Source organism: Ovis canadensis, chromosome 19 (genome assembly GCF_042477335.2).
Source record: "Ovis canadensis isolate MfBH-ARS-UI-01 breed Bighorn chromosome 19, ARS-UI_OviCan_v2, whole genome shotgun sequence".
In the NCBI taxonomy this organism is placed as follows: domain Eukaryota; kingdom Metazoa; phylum Chordata; class Mammalia; order Artiodactyla; family Bovidae; genus Ovis; species Ovis canadensis.
In genome coordinates this window covers 62,903,009-62,926,187 of record NC_091263.1, presented here as the reverse complement: position 1 = coordinate 62,926,187, position 23,179 = coordinate 62,903,009, and the positions used below count along the sequence as shown (strand labels likewise).

The 23,179-nt window shown below is 38.6% G+C and overlaps 1 protein-coding gene across 46 annotated transcripts in view; it reads right to left on the bottom strand.

The window, feature by feature from the left end:
* Positions 1-23,179, bottom strand: part of PBRM1 (polybromo 1) — a 100,794-nt gene that overhangs the window by 38,667 nt on the left and 38,948 nt on the right. For 24 of the 46 annotated variants that reach the window (XM_069562519.1, XM_069562504.1, XM_069562488.1 and 21 more), the window contains 6 exons: positions 21,928-22,069; positions 20,693-20,790; positions 13,525-13,801; positions 9,280-9,385; positions 5,323-5,965; positions 1,554-1,765 (listed from right to left, as the gene is read on the bottom strand). In XM_069562519.1, the coding sequence (XP_069418620.1) occupies positions 1,554-1,765; positions 5,323-5,965; positions 9,280-9,385; positions 13,525-13,801; positions 20,693-20,790; positions 21,928-22,069 (1,478 nt within the window). Of the gene's footprint in view, positions 1-1,553; positions 1,766-5,322; positions 5,966-9,279; positions 9,386-13,524; positions 13,802-18,588; positions 18,634-20,692; positions 20,791-21,927; positions 22,070-23,179 lie in introns of all 46 variants that reach the window. The other 22 variants (XM_069562496.1, XM_069562484.1, XM_069562510.1 and 19 more) reach the window with 1 other exon arrangement.

The following is a 23,179-nucleotide window of genomic DNA, read 5'->3' as shown; positions in this document are numbered from 1 at the left end:
ACTGCCTTCTCCGCACTGGAGGCTACAACATATGAATTGTGGTGGGGGACATAATGTTCAGTCTACGACAGCCTAATCTTATTAAGTCATACTTTTGCCAATTTTTGGTTTAGCCTGTCGTTTGCTGAGAAAGGCGCATCTAGTAACTGAACTGTCTCCCTTTCCAGTTCTGTCAGTCTTGCTTCATGTACTCTGCAGCCCCACTGTTAGGTACACTTTGTTTGCTGCTTAGTTTCTAAGTCGTGCCTGGCTCTTCTCCGACCCCGTGGACTGCAGCCTGCCAGTTCCTCTGTCCATGGGATTTCCCAGGCAAGAATACTGGAGTGGGTTGCCATTTTCTCCTCCATAGGTACATATACACTTGTAAGTATTATATGTGTTTGACCCTTTTAACATTTGAAAATGTCCCTCTTCATCTCTAGTAATAGTTCTTAAAGTTTATTTGTCTGATTAATATAGCCACTCCAACTCATTATGGTTACTATTTGCATGGTGTATCTTTCCCCTTCACCTCAGCAGCTTCTTGCGACTCCTCTGCACATGGGCCCCTTTCCAGTCAGCCAAGAATGTGTGGAGAGCTTATGTTAGTCCTTCTACAATAATTTTCAGGATATTCCTCAACGTCAACTGTCACCTGGGGCAAGCAAAGCTGCATGTTTACTCAGTTCATTCCTGCATCAAGTGCTTTTGTTGGCGGTCAAGACACAAAACCACCCCCTCTTCCAGTCCAACACACGCTCACGCACTCTCTCTCTCTCATCACCATTAATGAGTACATTCCCTCTGGCAAAAAGCTGCTGGTTTCTACTGGCAGGTAGCCCTATGCTGGTAAAATCAGTCCTCACCAACCGGGTTCCTTTTTTTTGCATATGGCACTGCTTATGAGAATTTGCTTAAACCATTTATTTTGCTCCCTTTCCTGAGGAAAAAATTCTAAGGAGCAGACTTGATGCCAAAGATAAATATGACTCTTGGAAAAGTTATACATTCCAGGTATTTTATGTGAACTCTTTTTTCAGGAATGATTAACTTTCTAATAAAAGTTCCTACTTTTGAATATTTCTAAGCTCTGGCAAGTGACTCAAGGTAACATTTTTAGGTTGATACAATTAAAATAAAAATTTCCTCCTCCTTAAGTGTTTCAACCAAAGTATCTACTTGTCTTGAGTCCACACAAGGACAGCCATGCTGTTGAACAACAGGGCAGAAACTTTATGCACTCACTGCTGAGAATGCTTCTGAGCCTCAGCTGGGCCCCTTAGGTTTTTATTTACTAGCAGTATTAAGAGGTATTAAGCTGCCACATTTGTGAATTAACTGACTCTGTTCTGGAAATACTAAGAGTAACAGCTGTGTCATGGGCAACTTCCAATCTTTCCCAGTCTGAATAAGTTAATACTGACAAAAACACTTATAGCTTACCATGTCCATTTGGTAAGAGCCAACGCCCTGAGTCTTCATTTACACAAAGAGAGGTCTACTCCACAGTAAGACCAGCTAGGATAGAGTATAATAATGTTCCTTCACATTTAACAAAATGAAAAGAAACTAACCTCTTTTTTCTTCTTCCCGTTTTAGTTTATCTTCCTCTATTTCTTTTGGCAGTTTTTCCTTCTTTTCTTTCTCCACATCATTATGCAAATGTTTTGTGGTATAGCTGAGTGCTGGTGAAAGAAGGATCTCTCCATTTTTGCAGAGTTCATCACGAATTTTAATAAAAAACTGCTGAAGTTCTACCGCATCCTCATATATTTCGGAATCTGTCCTATAACAGCATCAAGAACATTCATTGACACATAACATGCTTCTTTCAAACACCCTGATCATATGTTAAAAGCATTCCATGAAATGCTTCTTTAATGTATTCACTGATATAGTGATAACTTCTGAGCAGTTCTAATATGGGTATCTCCTTAAAATTTGTTCAATTTTACCTCGGTGAGCCTCCTGCCCACCAGTTTCCATTTCCTTAAGGCTCACTCCCTGTATAGCTCATGTAAAAGGAAAAGCCTCACCCAGCTTCCTGGCGGAGAAACATGGTACATTCATTAATAAGTTTGGCAACAGAAGAGGGCTGCCAGAACCAAGGACTATACTAAGGCTAAGGCTTCATACCATGTCTAACACTTACCTGAATTTAATCTTGGGATTCATTCTAACTTTCTTTTAGTTAAGAGATCAACACACTAGATAAAATATTAACAGAAAATTTAGCCCTTTTTTTTGGCAGGGTGGGGGGAGGATCTATAACATGGTTGTCTAGGCTGCTAGGACTCAGTAAATATTTGAACCTAAATTGCAAAGTCCTGAGAGTATCATAAAATGGTTGCAGGCCTCAGAGTTAGTGTTCATTTTAGTTCCCGAGAAATAACTACATAATTCTGGGGAACCAGCAGAGGCAACACAATGAAAGAGAAAAAAAAAATCATCTGTGTCATATTGAAAACTTTTAAGAGATTCTCCCCATTTATAAAATGAGACGATTGGGCAAAATGAACTTCATAATTTAGACTCAAAGAAATTTTGTTACTATTTGTCATCCACTGTTGGTCTGAGGAAGGCCTGAAGATAATTCTAGTAACTACTAGGAATATCAGGGTTTGAAAAATTATTCACAAAGGTAACCAGAGACGAAGACTCAGCAGCAGTCGTGGAGGCATTCTGGTCAGGGCATGTGGGTGCTGCAGTCCAGCCCAGTCAGCTGCTTGCTGATACCGACCACTAGAGCACCAAGCTTGAGAAGACTCCAGAATGCTGACCACACGCACAGGTGACCTGGCAACCTAAAACAATGCCAATAACAACCCAGATGGGTATTTCTAGGAAGATTCTAAAGCCTTTTTTCGGGTTACAGAAATGCTAACACTTGTAGGAAGGCAATAAAACTAAAACTGGCCAAGGGAAGAAACTCCAAAGACACTATTTTGATGCCTATTTTCTGAATAGAGACTTCTGAAGGCTGTTCACTTGAAATTAATTTTATAAGAGCTTATAGTTACAAGTATAAAATTAAAACTGAAAATGTACTTTTGATAATCCATGCTACTTTCAAAGGGCAGATTTATAATTCCATCATGCACTCAGAACATCGTGTAGTCTAAAAATTACAAATTGTGTAATTTAAAAATTACAAATTGTTTACTTCTGGGTTTTTCATTTAGTATTTTTGGATCTTGGCTGATGCTGGGTAACTGAAACTGCAGAAAGTGAAACCTCAAAGAAGGGAATACTGTAAAATTACGTTGGACTCTACCTCCTAGGCCTCAACAGCAAAAGCTAATCAGGTCAACAATGGGAGAAAGAAAAGAGTTTATTTCTTACAGATAAAATCTGCTCAGTTCGTAAAATAATCAGATCATCTATTCAAGGACAAAGCTGCTAATAACCGAAGAAAGAAAGAAGTGAAGTTGCTTAGTCGTGTCTGACTCTCTGCGACTCCATGGAGTACAGCCTGCCAGGCTCCTCGTCCATGCAATTTTCCAGGCAAGGGATAATGGATTCGGTTGCCATTTCCTTCTCCAGGGGATCTTTCCAACCCAGGGATCGAACCCAGGTCTCCTGCACTGCAGGCAGACTCTTTACCATATGAGCCACGAGGGAAGACCAATAATAATCTAAGAGAAATGTACTGTGGAAGACTCACTCACAGAACTAAGCCCAAGAAGTAATGGGTATGGGTATGGGGTAGGGAGAAGAGGAGTGACTTTAGATTTAAGGACTATTTAAGTAAAATGAGAACAAGAATAGAACTCTAAGCTCCCTGAGAGAAGGGTTTGTCTGTTTTGTCCACTGGTATATTCCATGTTATCCAGAACATGCTCATAACTGGTAGCCATTTAACAAATATTTTTAGGATAAATGAAAACTAAGAAATAAATGAACACAGATTCTAACTGCAAGATGCACTCCCCCCTCCCCACTTTATTTCTTCACTGTTGAAGAATAAGGACCATATCTTAAACGTGCCTCTCAGAGGCCTCTCCAACCTGACCCTAACTCTATCTATCCTGTGAACACACCGTACTCATTTCTTAACCTTATGCCTTAACTCACACCACTTACCTGATGTGAATCCCACCCATTTCCCCATTCTTCCCTGACATCTCATGCTCTTTAGAACCCTACAGAAGTTTATTACTCTACCATCTTACTAAATACCAAGTCCTTAAATGTTATCTCATGCTGGGAACGACTACTCCCTAAGCACAGGTGCTGTTCCAGCTGTCAGACTTTAAGCTCTTAGAGCACAGAGCTCAAGTCTTACCATCCCTGGCTGTGCTGCTTGACTGGCCTCCTGGTGACTGGCTCAGCAGCAGCTCCCTGCAGTGAGGAACAAGATGAGTCGCCGCACTTACTAGTTGTGTGACAATGGCAAGTTACTTCTCTCTCTCGTGCACGTCTTCACATACAAATTGGAAGATTATCCCTTACCTATGATGGCTATAGTAAGGGTTAGAGATCATCTACATGGTACTTTACAAAGGGCAAGCGCTCAATAGGAACAGCAAATATTACTTTTCACTTTTCTTTCAAGATCCAGAGCAAACCCAGGCTTCATAGAGTCCCTGGCTGGAATTACCACATGCCCACTGACTAAAGGTCTAGCAATCAGTATAATAGATAACAAGCTCTAGGAAGGTAGGGTTTGTATTCTTAACTGTTTTATTCTCCCCAAGTGATCCCAAGAGCACAGAGAGGACACACCATGACTGCAGAACTGAAACTGTATCCATATCTGAGTATATGCTATTGTTGTGTGGCAAATATACAGCACAGATCAAAATTAGAAGGGGATTTAAGTTTGATGGAAATTTCAATTTGACTGCCTGTTCTTTTTATAACATTTAATGTCTGTAGAATGAACTTAAAAGTGACAAACCTGAAATTAAAAACAAGCCCTTTGAGAAGTCTGAAATGGCAATCAAATTTAAATCAGTGTAAGCTTAGATTAATATTTTAGAGCTACTTTATTTAAAGCACACTTGCACTGAACTCGAACTTTAAAAGAAAATCCTATTATTATTTCTAATTAAAAGCATTCCATCCTTTTAAAATACAGGTTCTATGAAAGGCTGTATTTTGAAAGTTTATCCTTTTCAACATATCCTCAATTTTGTCTCTCATTTCTTCCCCTCATTGGCCCAATTCAGTAGTGTGCCTTCTCTCCACCAGAACATTCTTACTCTCTATACATTCTAATTAAAATTCAAAATAGCACCCCACCAACTGTACGCTGAAATAGCACATCAAAGCAAATTCTTTCTTCTATTTTACACCTTCTATGTCACACCTTCTCAAAAAGAAATGACTCTGAAAACATACCGATTCATCCTTCTTGCCCTCTCCAATACTTCAAACATATGCTCTTGAAATAAATCAAGCCGTCGGTAGCGGTTATTTTCAACATTCTTCCTAATTATGTCAAAAGTAAGCGGAGGTTTGTTTGGAAAGCTGGGATCCACAGCAGGAATTTCTGCTAAGGAGTCACTGTAGCATCTTCCTTCATCATCCTGATGGCTCATGACTGACACAAAAAGATTATGGATGAGCTCCTGAATCAGCAAGGTTACATTTGGGACGTGCGAGTCCTCATCTCCTTCTAAGTCTCTCCGAGTTTCAAGCAGGACTTTGTGTAGGACAAGGGCATCTTTGTAGATCAAAGACTCGGGCTCATTGTATGTACAGGCATTGTTAAACATCATGACGAAGTCCTCAACCATGGAGTCTATATCTTGGTATTTGTTGGCCATCATGTGACTTCGAATTTTTTCCATGTCCATGGGCTTTTTAATGGTCAAATAGTAGTCAGGCAGCTCGGATCTGGAGGGAAGCCTCAGAAAAATGGCACTGAGGCGGCGACCCCTCTTATCAGTGTAGTTCTTTACAGCTTCATAGACTTCATTTAGTTTCTGCTGCATTGGAGTCATGTATTTTGATTTTTTAGGAGAAATACCACTCTTCCTACCTAAAGAAAAAGACTTAATGTTAAATGAATAAAATAAAATAAATGAACCTAAATTTGTATAAAGCTGGTAGCATAACCACAAGGAATTATTTCAAGTGATGTATAAAACACAGTAATTAACATTTTTCTAGTGAAATATATCCCACCAACAAAGAAAGAACTAGAAAAACAAACTATTTTCAGTACTCATATTTTTGGTGGAAGAGTAAGTACTGTTATGTTGAGATAGTTGTGAATAAGGCGGAATAAAAGAAATGAGCAGCTATGTGACAGTCTAACTCCATCGCCGATGGTATCCTTGAGAACTGAGACTTTCATCAAGGCAGAAAAAGAGAGAAAGACGTTAAAACAGAGGACACTGAATAAAAACCTTGTGGCTTGGAATCTCAATTGAGAGTATCAATGTGAACTTATGGTGCATTTTCTCTTTAAATATAAAATACAAAATGTCTTAGCTCTGTCCACTGAAAATTCTAGAAAACAGTGACCAACCTAGTTGCAGTATACCCCTAAATAATTCTGACTATATTTTTAGAACACTGATTTCAAAAACTCATGTTATTAGCTCTTTTGCAAATGGTTGATTCCCAGGCTACACAAGATCAGTCTGCTGTATCTTGAGACGCTAGACAGTAAGAGTCCATCAACGACTTCTAAATGTGGCCAGCTCAAAAGACCACAGCAGCCAACCTGGGACAACATTAAATATCAACAAGAACCATAATTGCAATGGGTTAAAACTCAGGAATACGTTTAAATCTAGTAGTCCATAATGATAAATAAAAACAAACAATGGGCTAGATATTTCACGATTCTAGTAAACCAATGCATTATCTTGTATGTATTTCATTACTTTGAAAACTGGTAAATGAAAAGGGAAATCCAGCTTGTATCCTTTCAAAAACCAAAACAATAGATACAAACAAAAAAACCATCCACTGGGTAACCAAATACGGATGAGGCAGTTTCTCTACACAGAAGTATTCCAGTAAGTAACTGAACAAGCAATGATAATATTAAACTAGTACTACTTTACATCTCTTCAATGAATTTACGTAGCAAGCATCAATAGCTATTAACATAATTTAGAGAAACAACCAGATATTACATGCCACCTGATGGAAGACTACTATTACCTCTTACATCAGTTTCTGTGCCAAAGTGAGGGAAGAATCAAATTTAAAATCTAGATCTGATCAACTACCAATTTATAGGAAATACAAAGGAACACGTGAATACTGCAGCAGAGGGATACAATTACCAAAATCTAGACTGTGGGAAACTACAGTACAACCCAATTTCTTCAACAAACTGAAAGACAAAAAGGAAAAGATGGAGAACTTACAGAAGAAAAGAACTATCAATCAAATGCAACATGTGGGTGGACCTTACTTGACAAGTTGAAACTGCATCTAATCAAGCCACTGAAGTTAATGTCCATTTATAAGAAATAAGGAAAAAGTTAACTGACATCCTAAGGAAGTAAACTAAGTGACTAACAACTCTGGACTGTACAAGGATGTGACCAGGTTTCTAGAGTCAACAGCAGGAGGATGAAAAAAAGGAGGACTGTTCTGAATTATGAGTTTAAGTAAAACAATCAAATGCAATACACAGAACTTAACTAGATCCTGATTGGAAGAAACCAATTGTAAAAATACATTTGTGAGACAATCAGTAAAATTTGAAAATTCATCAGGTATTAGAGGAAACCAAGAAATTTCCAATTTTGTAATGTGTGACAATGATGTCATGATTATTTAAGAAACTATCTGCATATTTCAAAGATGCATAATGAACTATGTAGAAATAAAATGACGTGACTGGGTGTGTCCTATAATTCAAAACAAAGAAAAAAGAAGGGCAAAAGGGAATACATGAAGTAAGTATGGCACAATCTTGATAAATGCTGAGTAACAGGTATAGACAGGGATTCACTGTACTATTCTTTACATCTGTGTATGTTTTGAGTTTTTCATAATATAACATTGAGAAATAAAGAGAAAATTAACACTGCATGGTAAAATCTCCTCTCCCTGAACTTTAAAAATATATATACATGCATTTATATATATTTAGTTCTATATTTACTATTAACTAAACAGTAACTAATACAGTTACTATTAGAGTATCTGTCATTAGTTTCTTAACTCAACTTATATAATTAATTTTAGTTTTAAAAGATATTATGTCCCTATAAATTAGGAGACTTTCATTCCTGCAAGCGAAAAATTAAAAGGTTTTCATTTCTGTATGCTTTTATAATTACATGAAAAAATAAATAAGTAGCTTAACAAAAAGGAATGATCACTTAAGCAATAAATCATACCCAAAACTATTGCAAATTCAGTTTAGTCAATCCATATAAAGAAATTAAAGTTTGTTCTTTCCATTTTAGCAAATATGGCTCTAAAGAATATTTGACACCACCACTATCATTTGCTTGGTATTTATTTATATATTTTAAATAAGGCAGAAACCTCTTCTTTAGCCCAATGGTACTAATTATTTTTGCTTTCTTTTTTCTCTTTACAGTTTGCTTTTTTTTTTTGGACTTGGGCCATTTTTAAAGTATTTACAGAATTTGCTACAATACTACTTCTGTTTTATGTGGGTTTTTTGTTTGTTTGTTTCGCTGCAAGGCTTGGGGGGTCTCAGCTCCTCAACCAGGATCAAACCGTAACCCCTGCACCAGAAGGCAAAGTCCTAAGCAATGGACTGCCAGTGAAGTCCCTCTCACAGTTTTTAACATAACAACCATTCACAGCCCACACTCAACAGATAGCTAACTTACAGTACAATAACTAGACATCTCTAACCTCTGAAATTCTGTCTAGGAGGGACTCACTTTTAATTCCAGTAACTTAGCAACAGACCGAAAAACAGGAAGAAAATTAAAACCTGCCCCTATACTTTTTCCAGGCATCACATGTAGAAAATATCTATTCTCACTATTTAACATTTATAAAATGTCCACCGCATTCAAAAAAAGTAAACAAAACCTTTTGACGTAATATTCTTCTATTCCTCACTCGCTTTTATGTTTACTTAAAATACAGAAGAGAGTGCTTGAGAGAAATCAAGAAACTGTGCTGGAGTGCAAGTTCAATTATATTCACCAATTATTTAAATATTTCAGTAAATCAGGAAATAGCAACCCACTCCAGTATTCTTGCATGGAGAATCCCATGGACAGAGGAGCCTGGCAGGCTACAGTCCATGGGGTCACAACAGTCAGACACGACTTAGCAACCAAACCAACCAACCCATACTTGACAGACTGAACTGAAGCACGAAGTGTGAGGCTGCCTTACTCAGCTTGAGTTTGGGAGATGCCATGTCATCATCGTCAGGCAGTGGGCCCAGCTCTTTCCTTTTATCCTTGAGTAGCTTCTCCAGGATGTGTGCATCATTGTACACCTATAGTCAATTACAAATACAATTAAAATTATTTTCTAAGAAGCTTTCTATTGAAGTATAATATGTATCCATGAAGAAGTTTTAAAAACACATGTTAGGAAAATTGAGAACTAAAGAAATAAAGCCTGAGATCACAACAGAGCAACAAATCACATCTCTGTGGGGTGGGTCTTGGTTCACTGTTTAAAGCTTTCCAGGTATTTCTAATGTGCAGCGATATCATAGCTGAAGTTTGAGAACTACTGTAGTAGAATCACTACAAGTTTCTGCAGAAGTTCTGAAACATATTTACATGTGCTGTTTCTTCATAAATCTCTCTTACACTGGACCCTCTAGGTAGCAGACTTAGCTCAATGGAAATTAAAAATATATGATAGTTGGAGAAAAACATCTCAAATATTATTAAAAGAGATTTCATATCAGTGTGCATTCACAGCCTGGAATCTGATTTGTGAAAAGCAATCATCTCTGCTTGGTCTCTCTCTCTCTGAAGACTGAGCCAAGGGTGATAATATATAGCCATGGACAAAGCTACTCACCCAATGGCTTGGCCCCCACAGTTGCCTCCTCCCACACTCCCGGCCCCCAACCGCAATCCAAAGGCTCTCCACCCTGAATACCACCAGAGCAGAGGGACTGAGGGAATAAATGACCTCTCTTCTTTGTCAGCCTCTCCCAAGGGTGGCTTTTTTCTCTACCAGTGGCAGACAAGTGGCACATTACCCAATGACACTGAGGACAGTGTAAACCCCTATGACAGAAGAGAACCATTTCTCTGATTACAAGCACCCTCAGCACCTACCTACCTTATTTTATATTCAAATGCAATAACATAAAAATAGAAATAGAAATGATTTGAAAATGTACTTTCATTTCTGGGAAACTTAAGAGTAGACAAAGAAAACTCAGAAAGGATCTATGGACCCCTAAACCATGTTCACTGCAGCATATTTACAATGGCCAAGATATAGGATTAACCGAAGTGTTCATGAAAGAGTGACTGGATAAAGAAAACGTCACACACAGACGGGAATATCACTCAGCCATAACAAGAATGAAATCCTGTCATCTGCGACAAGATGAAAGACAAATCCTGAGGGCATTATGCTAAATGAAATAAGGTAAGACAGAGAAATACAAATACTATATGATCTCACTTATAAGGACACTAAAATACCCTTCCTCGGCCCCCCAAAAATCTCAAGCTCATAGATCCAGAGAATAGACTGGTGGCAGCCAGAGGACAGGCAAGATGAGTAAAGGGGTCAAAAGGCACAAACTTCAGTTATAAAATAAGCAAGCCATGGGGATGTAATGTACAGCATGGCAACTATACTTAGTAACACTGGACTGTATATTTGCAAGATGTTAAGATAGTAGATCTTACAAGTTCTCATCACAAGAAAAAAGTTGTTAACTGCATATGGTGATGGATGTTAACTAGACTTAATGTGATCATTTTCAATATATACAAATATTCAATCACTATGTTGTACCCTTGAAACGCATGTCACTTATACTTCAATTTATTAATAAAAAATAAAGTAGATAAAGGATACTGAGTAGAAAATATATGAAAGGAAGACTATATCATAGCTTTACTGATGAAGAACTGAAAATCAAGATGCTTCCTAACAAAATCAATTACTGAAAAGTCTATTATTGAAAATATCCTAATATTTATATTGCTGTAGGTGTTTTTCAGGTGCTTATTTGTGTCCAGCTCTTCAGTGACCCCATGGACTGCAGCACACCAGGTTTCCCTGTCCTCTACCATCTCCCAGAGTTTGCTCAAACTCATGTCCATTGAGTTGGTGATGCCATCCAACCATCTCATCCTCTGTCATCCCTTTTCCTCCTGCCTTCAATCTTTCCCATCACCAGGGTCTTTTCTAATGAGTCAGTTCTTCACATCAGGTGGCCAAAGTACTGGAGCTTCAGCTTCAGCATCAGTCCTTCCAATGAATGCTTAGGATTGATTGGTTTGATCTCTTCGCATCCAAGGGACTCTCAAGAGTCTTTTCCAACACCACAGTTCAAAAGCATCAATTCTTTAGCACTCACCTTTCTTTATGGTCCAATTCTCACATTCTTACATGACTACTAGAAAAACCACAGCTTTGACTACACAGACCTTTGTCAGCAAACTAATGTGTCTGCTTTTTAATATGCTGTATAGTTTCCCTGGTGGCCCAGAGGTTACAGCATCTGCCTGGAATGCAGGAGACCTGGGTTCGATCCCTGGGTCGGGAAGATCCCCTGGAGAAGGAAATGGCAGCCCATTCCAATACTCTTGCCTGGAGGATCCCATGGAGGGAGGAGCCTGGTAGGCTACAGTCCATGGGGTCGCAAAGAGTCGGATACGACTGAGAGACTTCACCCACAGGTTGGTCACAGCTTTTCTTCCAAGGAGCAAGCATCTGTCAGTTTCATGGCTGCAGTCACCATCCGCAGTGATTTTGGAGCCCAAGAAAATAAAGTCTGCCTCTGTTCCCATTGTTTCCCCATCTATCTGCCATGAAGTGAGGGGACCAGACGCCAGGATCTTCGTTCTTTGAATGCTGAGTTTTAAGCCAGTTTTTTCACTCTCTTCTTTCACCTTTACCTAGAGGCTCTTCAGTTCCTCTTCGCTTTCTGCCATAAGGGCGGTAATCATCTACATATCTGAGGTTACTGATATTTCTCCTGGCAATCTGGATTCTAGCTTCTGCTTCATCCAGCCCAACATTTCACATGATGTACTCTGAACATAAGTTATTATAAGCAGGTGACAATATACAGCCTTAATGTACTCCTTTCCCAATATGGAAGAATTCTGTTGTTCCAGGTTTGGTTCTAACTGTTGCTTTTGGTATTCCCATCTCTTTAAGAATTTTCCACAGTTTATGATGATCCACTTAGTCAAAGGCTTCAGTGTAGTCAATGAATCAGATGTTTTTCTGGAATTCTCTTGCTTTTCCTATAATCCAGCTTGGATGATGGCAATTTGATCTCTGGTTCCTCTGCCTTTTCTAACTCCAGCTTGAGTATGTGGAAGTTCTCGGTTCATGTACTGTTGAAGCCTGGCTTGGAGAATTTTAAGTATTACTTTGCAAGCGTGTGAGATGAGTGCAACTGTGTCATAGTCTGAACATTCTTTGGCATTGCCTTTCTTTGGGATTGGAATGAAAACTGACCTTTTCCAGTCCTGTGGCCACTGCTGAGTTTTCCAAATTTGCTGGCATATGGAGTGTAGCACTTTAACAGCATTATCTCTTAGGATTTGAAATAGCTCCACTGGAATTCCATCACCTCCACTATCTTTGTTTGTAGTGATGCTTCCTAAGGCCCACTTGACTTCACACTCCAGGATGTCTGGCTCTAGGTGAGTGATCACACCGCCGTGGTAATCTGGGTCATGAAGACCTCTTTTGTACAGCTCTTCTGTGTATTCTCGCCACCTCTTCTTAGTATCTGCTGCTTCTGTTAGGTCCACATTGTCTTTTATTGTGCCCATCCTTGCATGAAATATTCCCTTGATATCTCTAATTTTCTTGAAGAGATCTCTAGTCTTTCTCATTCTATTTATCTAATTATATCATTTTATGGACTATCCTTACAGCAGTATGGCTACTGAGGATAGTAGTAACAATAATGGTAAAAGATTTTAATGTCCTTGGCTTTCATTTGAGTGTTTGAATACCAGGCACTATGTAACATATTCTGTCAACATGAGCTCATTCTAATCCCACAACAACCCTAATGCAAGTACTATTATTAACCCCATTTTACACATGAGGCTCAGAAAAGATAAGTTACTTACACAGGGATTAGCAAGATAGGACTCAAATCTAAGATGTCAGATTACAGCTGACAGTCAGAATCCATGGAATCCATGGATTCAGACTGTCAACTATAATGACATTTCAAACAAGAGACTTGAGACTCTATGGATTTCGGTGCTGCAGGGGTCTGGGAACCCCTGGAACCAATACCCTCCCGAAAGGCAATGAGGGGTAACTGTACAGGGTATAAAGTTTTAACCTTCACAATGTCCCTGCCTCCAATTTTAAACAATTAAGGAAAGACAAAATATTAAGCTAGTCCTTGGAAGGATTCATCACAGTAGGGAGCCTGTCAGGATCCCCACGCGCCCTTACCTGGGACCCCTCCTCGTTGTAGTGCCTGGCGTTGCGGAACATCAGCTTCATGTCCTCTATCATTCCCTCCTCCCCCGTGTATTTGTCATTGCGGATGTTATGCTCAATTATTTTCAAGTCCATTGGCTCCAAGATGATTTTATAATAATCAGGATAGTCCTTTTTGGATGGTTTAACCATAAATAGATCACAAAGTCTTCTGCCTGAGCCTGGCTCACGAGCTTCAAGAACAACATTGAATAAGATTTTCATTCGCTGCTTTCTTATGTTCTTTTTACTGTTGGAAGTAAGAAAGGGGAAAAATGAGAACAGGTTTAGTTTTCTTGATAGAAGAATGAATATGAAATAAATTAATCTTGTGGACAGGTGCTTCATAATGATTACAATTTATTTATTATCTATGGCACAAACACAGTAAACATGCTGGAAGCTATAAGCAAATATCAGGAAATTTTCCAAAATAGTTAAAACACAGTGACTCTGGCAGGAGTACCTAAGAACACCAGACAAACCTGTTTAGAATATTTATGAAATGCAATGCTTGAAAAAAGTATTGTCTAACACCAAAGAAAATGAGATTCTATTATCAGTTTTTTGAAGAACAAAGAAAAAGTGGAATAAAACTGCTGATTCCCTACTGTTACTAACAGTTCTCCCTTAAACAAGCAAACACACACAAACAAAGAGAAGTGTTCCATCTCCTAAGACAATCACTCCTGAACACCTGCATTTCCTGGTTACCAGAACAAAAGGGATGCTGTCTGACAGACTAGTATCTCCATAGTGGGAACAAATGTCTCCGGCATTTACGCTATCATGGTCAGTCCCTTCTCCCTCCCTCCATTATTCCACAATCCCAGCCTAGCTTAAAGAATAAATGGTCTGTGGTTCACCTAAGCTCCCGAGTAAATTTTCATCCTTGAGTATGAATCCCTATCTTGTCCAAATTCTCCCGATGAGATGTTGTGCTAGGAAATAGATGTCCTAGTACCACAGGACAAAGTACAAGGGACTACAGATTACAACCTGAGTTACAAAAAGGGGTAAGAGAACATATGGGCTAGCCTCCTAATTATTGAGGAAACTGGCTCAGAGAAGTTAAATGACTTGCCCAAGGTGAGATGTCCAATGAATTATTACAATTATTAGAATTAATGAATTATTAGAAGAGATGATCTTCCAATATGATGTCTGGCCCACTGTTTATATGACCTCAGGACACAGATATCTAAGACTAGCCAGACTTGAACCAGCAAACCATCAGTCTCTGAGGTAGGTAATAAAAATAAATAACCCATGACTTACTTTCTATTCAACACTTACTAAAAGGGCACAGTGTCGCATCTGGAGGTAAATATTTTCTATCCAGTCCCTATCTTACAAATGGAAGGGAGTTCATTACTGAAGCAAACTATGTGGCCAAATGGATCTCCTTACTCCAGTCCTGTGGCCACTCAATCTACTCCTGGGTCATAAAGAAGACAAAGGCCAGATATTTTCTCCATGAGGTTCAATATGCTTTTTTTAAAAAAAAAAAGAAAACTCAAATAAAGGATAACAGATGAGAAAATACTCTACGTAAAGATTTTAAAAGTCTCAAAAACGCCTATCTTCCTAACATCACAGGGCACAAGGCAACCTGAAAGTGATCCAATTAGGAGACACAAAGGACTCCATTGCCTAGAGCTGGAATCATCCTTGTCACCTGTGTCTTCACTTGGGGCTGCTCATTTCCACTGGTGGCTCTGGAATCATTCTTGTCATATCCCCACTCAGTATTTTGGTGTCTATGTCAAGTAAGTGAATGTTTGATGACAGCGATCTAGGTGAAGTTTCATCTAATGCTAACTATTTCTGCAAAGAGGCATCCCCAGATGATGATGAGAAGGGAACAACTCTCTCAGTTCAGGACTTCAGCAAGTGAATAATGGAAGGGGGAGGCAGGACAAAGCTTCAGCATCGCAGAGCTCCGCACAACTGGGCAGAGACTGGACATCTTTAGCCTTCAAGAAGCCTCTAAAGAAAAAGCTTCAGAACCTGGATTTGATATCACAGAATTTGATAACTGTTCTAATAGTTGACATTTACTGTTTTATTACTGTGTTTACACTAATAGTATGCTTTACTAATAAGCATACAACTCCAGTTGTATGATTCACTTTAAGAGAGTGACGTGTAACTGGTTTCCATCCTCAAAGGCAAGCAAAATTTTTGTTATTAGGGTCACACAATCTTCTCTGAACTAATCCAGCTTTGTTATTTTGTTTACATTTTTCCAGATCCTTATATTGCCTTTGAAACCAAGAACCACTGGCCCATTACTTTCCATCTAACTGCCAGAAAAAACTCAGAGCTAAACTTCATATTCTTCTATAACTGTATTAGCTTGAGTGGCTGGTATATTTGCTTTATCCTTTTCCAACATGATGCTGAATCTTATTATGTTCACACTTCTGAAAGTAACTTCAAACACTTGTGAAATGACATAAACTCTACATCACAAAAAGACAGCTACCGTATCACCCTATTTGACGCTTTCTCTTGACTGTTTTCAAAGGCCTCGGCCACATGATTTTTAATTCGTCTCAGAACCCCTCTATTCATCCTATGTCTTTCCTCCCTCAGACTATTTACCTGTAAACAGTTTGTTCACTCTTCCCTATTTTGGGAAAGGTGCATAATTAAATCCCAGACCTGGTAACTAGCACACTCATTCTTTTTTAATCAGGACCTGTGAACATACTTAGGTAAAAAAAAGCCTGAAGAGAGTTCCAAACCAGGGCTGCTCATCATTATGCGCTTAAGGGTGTCATATACTGAAGAGGGTGTCGATCCAGATCACAGACGCTGTTACAGTAAACGTACAGTTTTAGAAGTTCATGGTCTTGTTAGGACTATAGTCTTGTGCTAACAAAGTCATTATATTACAGCAATTTTCCGATAAATGAACATCAAGTGTTTTGAGAAGTGGGTACTTTTTCTAACTTGCAAAAAGATCATCAGTTAGTGGAGGCTTCACGCTGAATCCCTGATTTTCCAAGACCACCACCTTACCATCCTTTTGACCCCCAAACTCAGCCTAAAACACTGGAATCAATGTCACTTTTTGCTTCTCTTAGTTTATCCCCAAGTCCTAGAGGACCTTCACAGCCCTTCTAGATCTGATCTTCCCTTTTTTCATGCCATGGTGTTAGTCCTAACCTTCACAATTTGTGGCTGACCACTTTCTTAAATCTTATTATTTTTACTATGAAGCTATTACTTAGTACATATTTGTATTTGATATACATAAAAGATTCCTATTTACAGTTACAAATAACTCTTCTACCACATGCCAGGGACTGTGCTAAGCACTTATCATTTAATCCTCAAATTCTAAGAACCAAGTACAATTATTACCCCGATTTTGGAGATGTAGACACAGAGGCTTGGAGACTTAAGTGAGTACCTAAGGCCATAATCAGAACTGAGATTTGAATCAGTGGTAGTCACCAGGCTGCTTTTATCATACAAATAAATGACAAAAAGCCAGCTCTTACCAAGGGCCTCTAATCAAAGTCAACCCGGCTCACAGGCTTCAAGGTCTCCCGGCCTTTACCTCTCTGGCCCTAGATCTCTAGTGATGCCTGCTGTGAAGCTAGGTAAACCCAAAGGTTCCTTCTTTTACAAGGCTTTTGTATTTCATCTACAAGGAGCAAAATCTTTTTATTCATCTTAGTGACTTTCCCAGTTTAATAACATCTGACTGAAAACAAAATGAAATCTACCATGTCTTGATGTCAACAGGAAATACCTCCAGATTCAGTGAGTATTCAGGCCCAGTTCTGTGAGTTTCAGGCATATTAAGCAATCAGGTCCTCACAGCAATCCTCTGTAAGTTTTTGTCATCAACTCTTTTTTCAGATGAGAAAATTGTGATGAGGTTCAAATCATCGAGCTAGTAAGAACTGCGATTTGAACCTGGGCAGTCAGGGTCCAGAGTATGGGGTTATAACAGTACTCCACACTTCTGCTTCCTCTTCTGCTCAGAATCAAGTGCCACATACTATGAGTCATGTAAAAGAAATACCAATCCATGGTCTTTTTCTTAAATTTACCAATTAAGAAAACTTTTCTTAAGGAAAACAGTAGGAAGAAGATACTAAAACAGTAACTGTACAGAGTGGACGACGTATGGTAGCAAATGTAGATAACTTCAAACATCTAACTTTCAAAGAAAAGCATGATAGGGAAATCACATTTCTGAAAGCTATTTGGGCAATCACACAACACTTCCATACAACTATACAACTGTGTGCTTCACACAGTTTTGTTTACAACCTGCCTCATTTCCCGGTCAGTAAATTCCTGAAAAGTAGAGATGATGACTCAACTTTTCCTTTGTGACCTGTAAGAGGACAGTCTGGTGTTCTGCAAGCAACTGACACTCCATGAATGCCAGATGGCAGAGGCAAAAAATAAAAGCACCATAAGATGATTACTAGGACTACATATGGCAACTGAAGGGCTGTTTTTAAAATCATAAGTAACATGCAAAAGAATGGATGGCTTTAAAGAAATAAAACACAAACAAGACCAGAGACTAAGGAAATGTATTCATGCTCAAGAAGCACTAGCCCAATGCATAGGCACCAACAGACTGGTATCACTTGGATTATCAACACTGATTCTGATCCCTCCACCATCCCCAGTCTATAAGAGACGTTTCAGAAAAGAAATCTGCACCCGCCAGCCCCTGGGCACAACCAACGCCACCACATTCTCAGCCTCTCTACCTCTGCTGCAGAAGCACAGCCACGATGACTGGTGCAGGGGCTTGCTGCCCTGGGCAAAGCTGGCAACAAATTAAGGGTCCTGACTATATCTAGGCTAATTCTCAGTTAATTTTACTAACTATACTCCCAAACTATACTGTTTTCTTTATTCATAAGACAAACTGACATCCAAATAAAAACCATTATTTCACATGCTTAAGACTGCACTTTTTGGCTAATCAGTGCTGACCATGCCATAGAAGTTACACTTAAAAAAAAACATGTTTATGCATAAAAAAGGACTGCACACCTGGAGAGCCTCCTGAGACCCAACATCTCACTGTCAAGAGTGTTCCTGGGAAAGCAGAAACAAACATTACATGTGAAGAGAAACAAAACAAGCAACATTGGAGGTCATGTATAAACCAAATATGGTTGAGAAAAAAGAGGATCATTTAATCCAAAGGATAAAAGGTTTTAAGAATACTTGGAACATTTCAACATGGAAGACAGCAGGTGGATTTTAGGGTAGAGGGGTTGGAAAGAAGAATGTATTTCCAGAATGAAGAGAACATACCCGCAGTAATTTTTTTCACAATCTTTGACATGAAAAAAATAAGGCAAAGACAGAACCGTATTCAATACTTCAGAGTCAAGTCAAGTAGTATTTGGAAAACTTGGCCCTGCCTTCTCTGGACATGCTTAACTTAACCTACCAGGCTGTGATGTTTACCTGAGTTCTGGAGGAGTCCATTTCTTATTACCAAAACCTCTCAACATAACTGCCTTCTAAAAGGCTTGCTACGTATTTCCTTTGTCACAGTCCAAACTACAGGACTTGCTTCTCTCAACCTCTTCATGTGTGCTCATGTCTGTATTTCAAACCCAGGTAAGTTCTTTTACTGCTTTAGCTATGATTTATATTTGCTCTTCTCTTACTTGTATTTTTCACTTCATTAAACAAAACACTTCCTAGGAAACCTGTGCATGAAAAGACTTTTTCTCTAAAGTGGGATTTTATTATTTTGAGAACATAACGCTTAGCTTTCTTTTTATGGGAGGTTTTAATTAGAGTAATAACTTTCATTTCATCCACTTGGGTTGTCCCACAAAGTACAAGCCGTAGAGATTTTTTAAGGATCTGGCCTGGGCTAATGCCTCCTTGGAACTGTTTTCTTAACACTCAACTAGTTTAAGATCTCTCTTGTCATTCAGTGTTGGCACTAATTGTACCATCACTTTTGCCTCCATTACCTTCTTTTGCCTGAGAAGTTTTTATCTTTGATTGGTGACTGATCTGGAAAACACAGGTGATGCTGTAGTAGTTATATAATTACACTCAAAGATGTTCTTGATTTGATGTCTCTGATCTGGTCTCACATTTTTCCTCCGTTGTCCCTGGTATAACAAGGAATTAAGACCTTGGAAGGATGAAATTCATAGGCCAGTAATGGAGGAGACTCATACCTCAGGGCACACCAATCAATTTAGTTACCTTGGCATAGCACAGCAAAGTTATTTTCATTGCTAAAAAAAATTTCCCAAAAGCTATTTACAGGGAAAGACAAGACAGCTTCTCTTTTCTAAACCATTTTTAAAAAATTATCTGGTGTCAGTGGATCTACAATACATGAATAGAACTGCATTAATAGTTACTAATGACTTCATTCAATTTTGAATCTGTCAGGCCCTGCTATTAGTGATGAACTTATTCTTTGTTTAAGGTTTCCTCCCTGTTATCATAAAGATGGTGAGACAGTTAAGGCTCAGGAAGAAAAACGTGTTCCACAAAGATCAAATCAGAGAAACTCCATGTGGGAGGCGCAGACAAAAGAGATGGTCTTGCATGATTCTTTATAGGAGTCCAGCTTCAGAATCTCACAGTAAGGTCCCCTTCCATAAAACCCATGAGAAAAAGGAAGGGTTAGGGAAGTTGAGAGAAAGATTAGAAAGAAAAGAAAAACAAATATCTAGCTTAACCTGTTATGAACTACAAGAAGCTGTAACTTGGTACTTTATATGACATCCTTAAAATAGCAAATAAAGATCAGATTAACAAGGGAAAACAAATGGGTAAGAATAATGACTGACTTTTTTTTTTAAATCACCACATAGAAATTGCCTAAATTAGATTTAAAGGGCTTCTTACAATGCCACATTAAAACAAAATAACCTGGATAGCAAAAAGAATAACAGATTTCACCAGGCTATATAAATAATTATTTTTAAATATGTTATCTAAAAACACGTTACCAAGAAAACACTAATCATACAATTAACAAATGAATTTTTAAATGTTATAAAATATTTAAATTTTATAATTCATACTCGACAGCTTACAGAAACAATTTTCTGCACTTAAATCTGAAAAAACAAACTGAGACGATGTCTCCAGTTATATGAAGAATATATACCTTTTTCTTTTGGCACTACCAGTATCAGAGGTGGCTGAAGAAATCATGCTGTCTCCATCCTCAATGTCGTCTCTCCTAGCAAGCTCTTTCTTCTTTGCCTAAAACAGAAGATATCCCAGGAGTTGAGCTCATTTTGCTGAGCACTTCTAGAATATATTAATATTAAAGAGCTAGACACATCAGATTCAAGCAGAAAGATACAACCACACGTAGAATACTCAAAATCAAAAAGAAGTCATTAAACATTTTCAATAACCCAATTTAACAAAAGTTTGCATGACAGAAAAATAGGTTAAAAAAAATGGATCCAGAGAGTTGAGGAATCAACTCTAGCTAAACTGAATTTAAGACTCCGAAGGACACCAACTCGTTCAAAGCACTGAGACAAGTTGTCGGGGCATCCTGCTCTGGTGTCCGTATTTCAGTAAAGCCAAGTCAAAGCTAGCCTTTAGCACCCTTGACTTAAGCAACAGTGTGACTAAGAACAAAGCTTAAAGTGAGAGGTGAAATAAGATCTACTTTTCAACACATGCATTTTTAAAGACCTTCTGCCAAAGAGAGCTAAAGTCCAATGATAGCAGACTTAGGGAACACACACAGAGTTCTGAAAACAAAATACTGACATCCTCAACATGGATCACAGAGCTGACCATATAAAAATGGAGATTCTACAGGTGATACAAAATTGCTTTTGTTGTTCCTTGCTCTGAGATTCTCTTTCCAGGAAGATTCTACCAAAACTGACAGGTAGACACAATTTGTATTTCATATCTATGCCCTTTTTTCTCAAAATACTGAGATGACCCATGGCCTCAGATGCCCTCCAAGGTGTGCTCTTAGAAATAATTCAATCAACTCGTGGACACTGTACAATGATGAATTAGCCTAAAGATGACCCTTCTCCTAGAACCAACACTACCTCAAGAGAGACAGTGTCTAGAACCAAATAAATAAAATCTGAATGCAAAATAGCATCTGTGATTGGAGGGAAGCATCCTCATAACCCTAAAATTACTCCTCAGGGACAAATCCCTGCTTCTTCCACTCACAAAGCTAACCCAGTCTAAACTATTATTTCTACTCTGCATAGTCCTGAAAGCTCTTAGAAAAATACTAAAAAAAAAAAATCAGTACTTGTGGCTAAAATGAATGACCTGACATTGCTGGAGGAAAATCACATATCTTAACACACTCAATTATACATACAACAACTTAGCAAAACCAAGAAATTATACCTGCATGACTTGCTGCAGTTTTAGAACTCGCTTGTAGATGGCCGAGTTGGGAACATTATAGCGTTTGGCATTTTCAAACATTAAATTCAGATCACACTCCAAATGATCTAAAGTTTCATATTCTTGGTTTTTTAGCTTTGTTCTGTGAAAGACAAACACAGGGCTAGAACCTTCCATTCTGAATATGCAGAAACACCCTTCTGAAAGTTCAGTGCAAAAATCTTGACAAATATTACAAGGTAGTTTACCAGTGATACTGACTAGAGGCCTGGAAGTGACAATTTCCAAATATAAAGTGAAGGAACAAAAGCACCACTATATTTAGACAACATGATAATTTAACTGAAAACCCAAAAGAATAAAACACTACAAGCAGCAATAAGAGAACCTAGTAAGGTGGTCAACTACAAAGCAAACATATTAGCAAAACTCCTAAGGTAAAATCCTGGTATCGGCTACATGAAAACCCTGTTGTTGTTCAGTCGCTAAGCTGTGTCTGACTCTTTGCAACCCCAGGCAAGAATACTACAGCTGATTGCCATTTCCCCCTCCAGGGGATCCTGCCAACTCACGGACAGAACCTGCTGTCTGCTGCATTCGTAGGTAGATTTTTTTAGCACTGAGCCACCAGGGAAGCCCTTACATGCAAACCCTAGGAAGAGATAAAAATCAGGGAGGTTTCAAGCTATCGTAATGAAGAATCATGGTGATTTACACATTTCAGAAAATAAGAGGTCATTCCTCTTGATGAGAGTTAAAGAAAAGAGAAAGCACTGGCAACTACATGAAGGAACATGTAGAATAATAAACATTAACCTCCAGGGGAGTTGCATAAGGGAAATGAAGAGCAGTCCATTTTTATTTGTTGGGGGGGTGGTTCTGTGCTGTGCTGCTTGTGAGATCTTAGTTCCCCGACCATGAATTGAACCTGGCCCCACAGTGAAAGTGCTGAGTCTTAACACTGGACCATTAGGGAATTCCCTGAAGAGCAGTCTTAAGATGGTAATGAGAGGCAGAGTAATGTTAAGAGGCCTTCTGCTACTCTTCCTCCAACACAAACAATTGTAATTAATCACAATGGCTTAATACTGAGGTTTTTACTTACTTTAAGTCTTAAGAATTGTAATAGCTGTCTCAGACATTTAGGCTATTACTAACACTAAGGCTATCACAAGTCCCTGTACACCTGGTACAAAGTGAAGCATCACAGTCTGCCTTAACGCTATATGGATTTAGACAGGATAGACTTTTA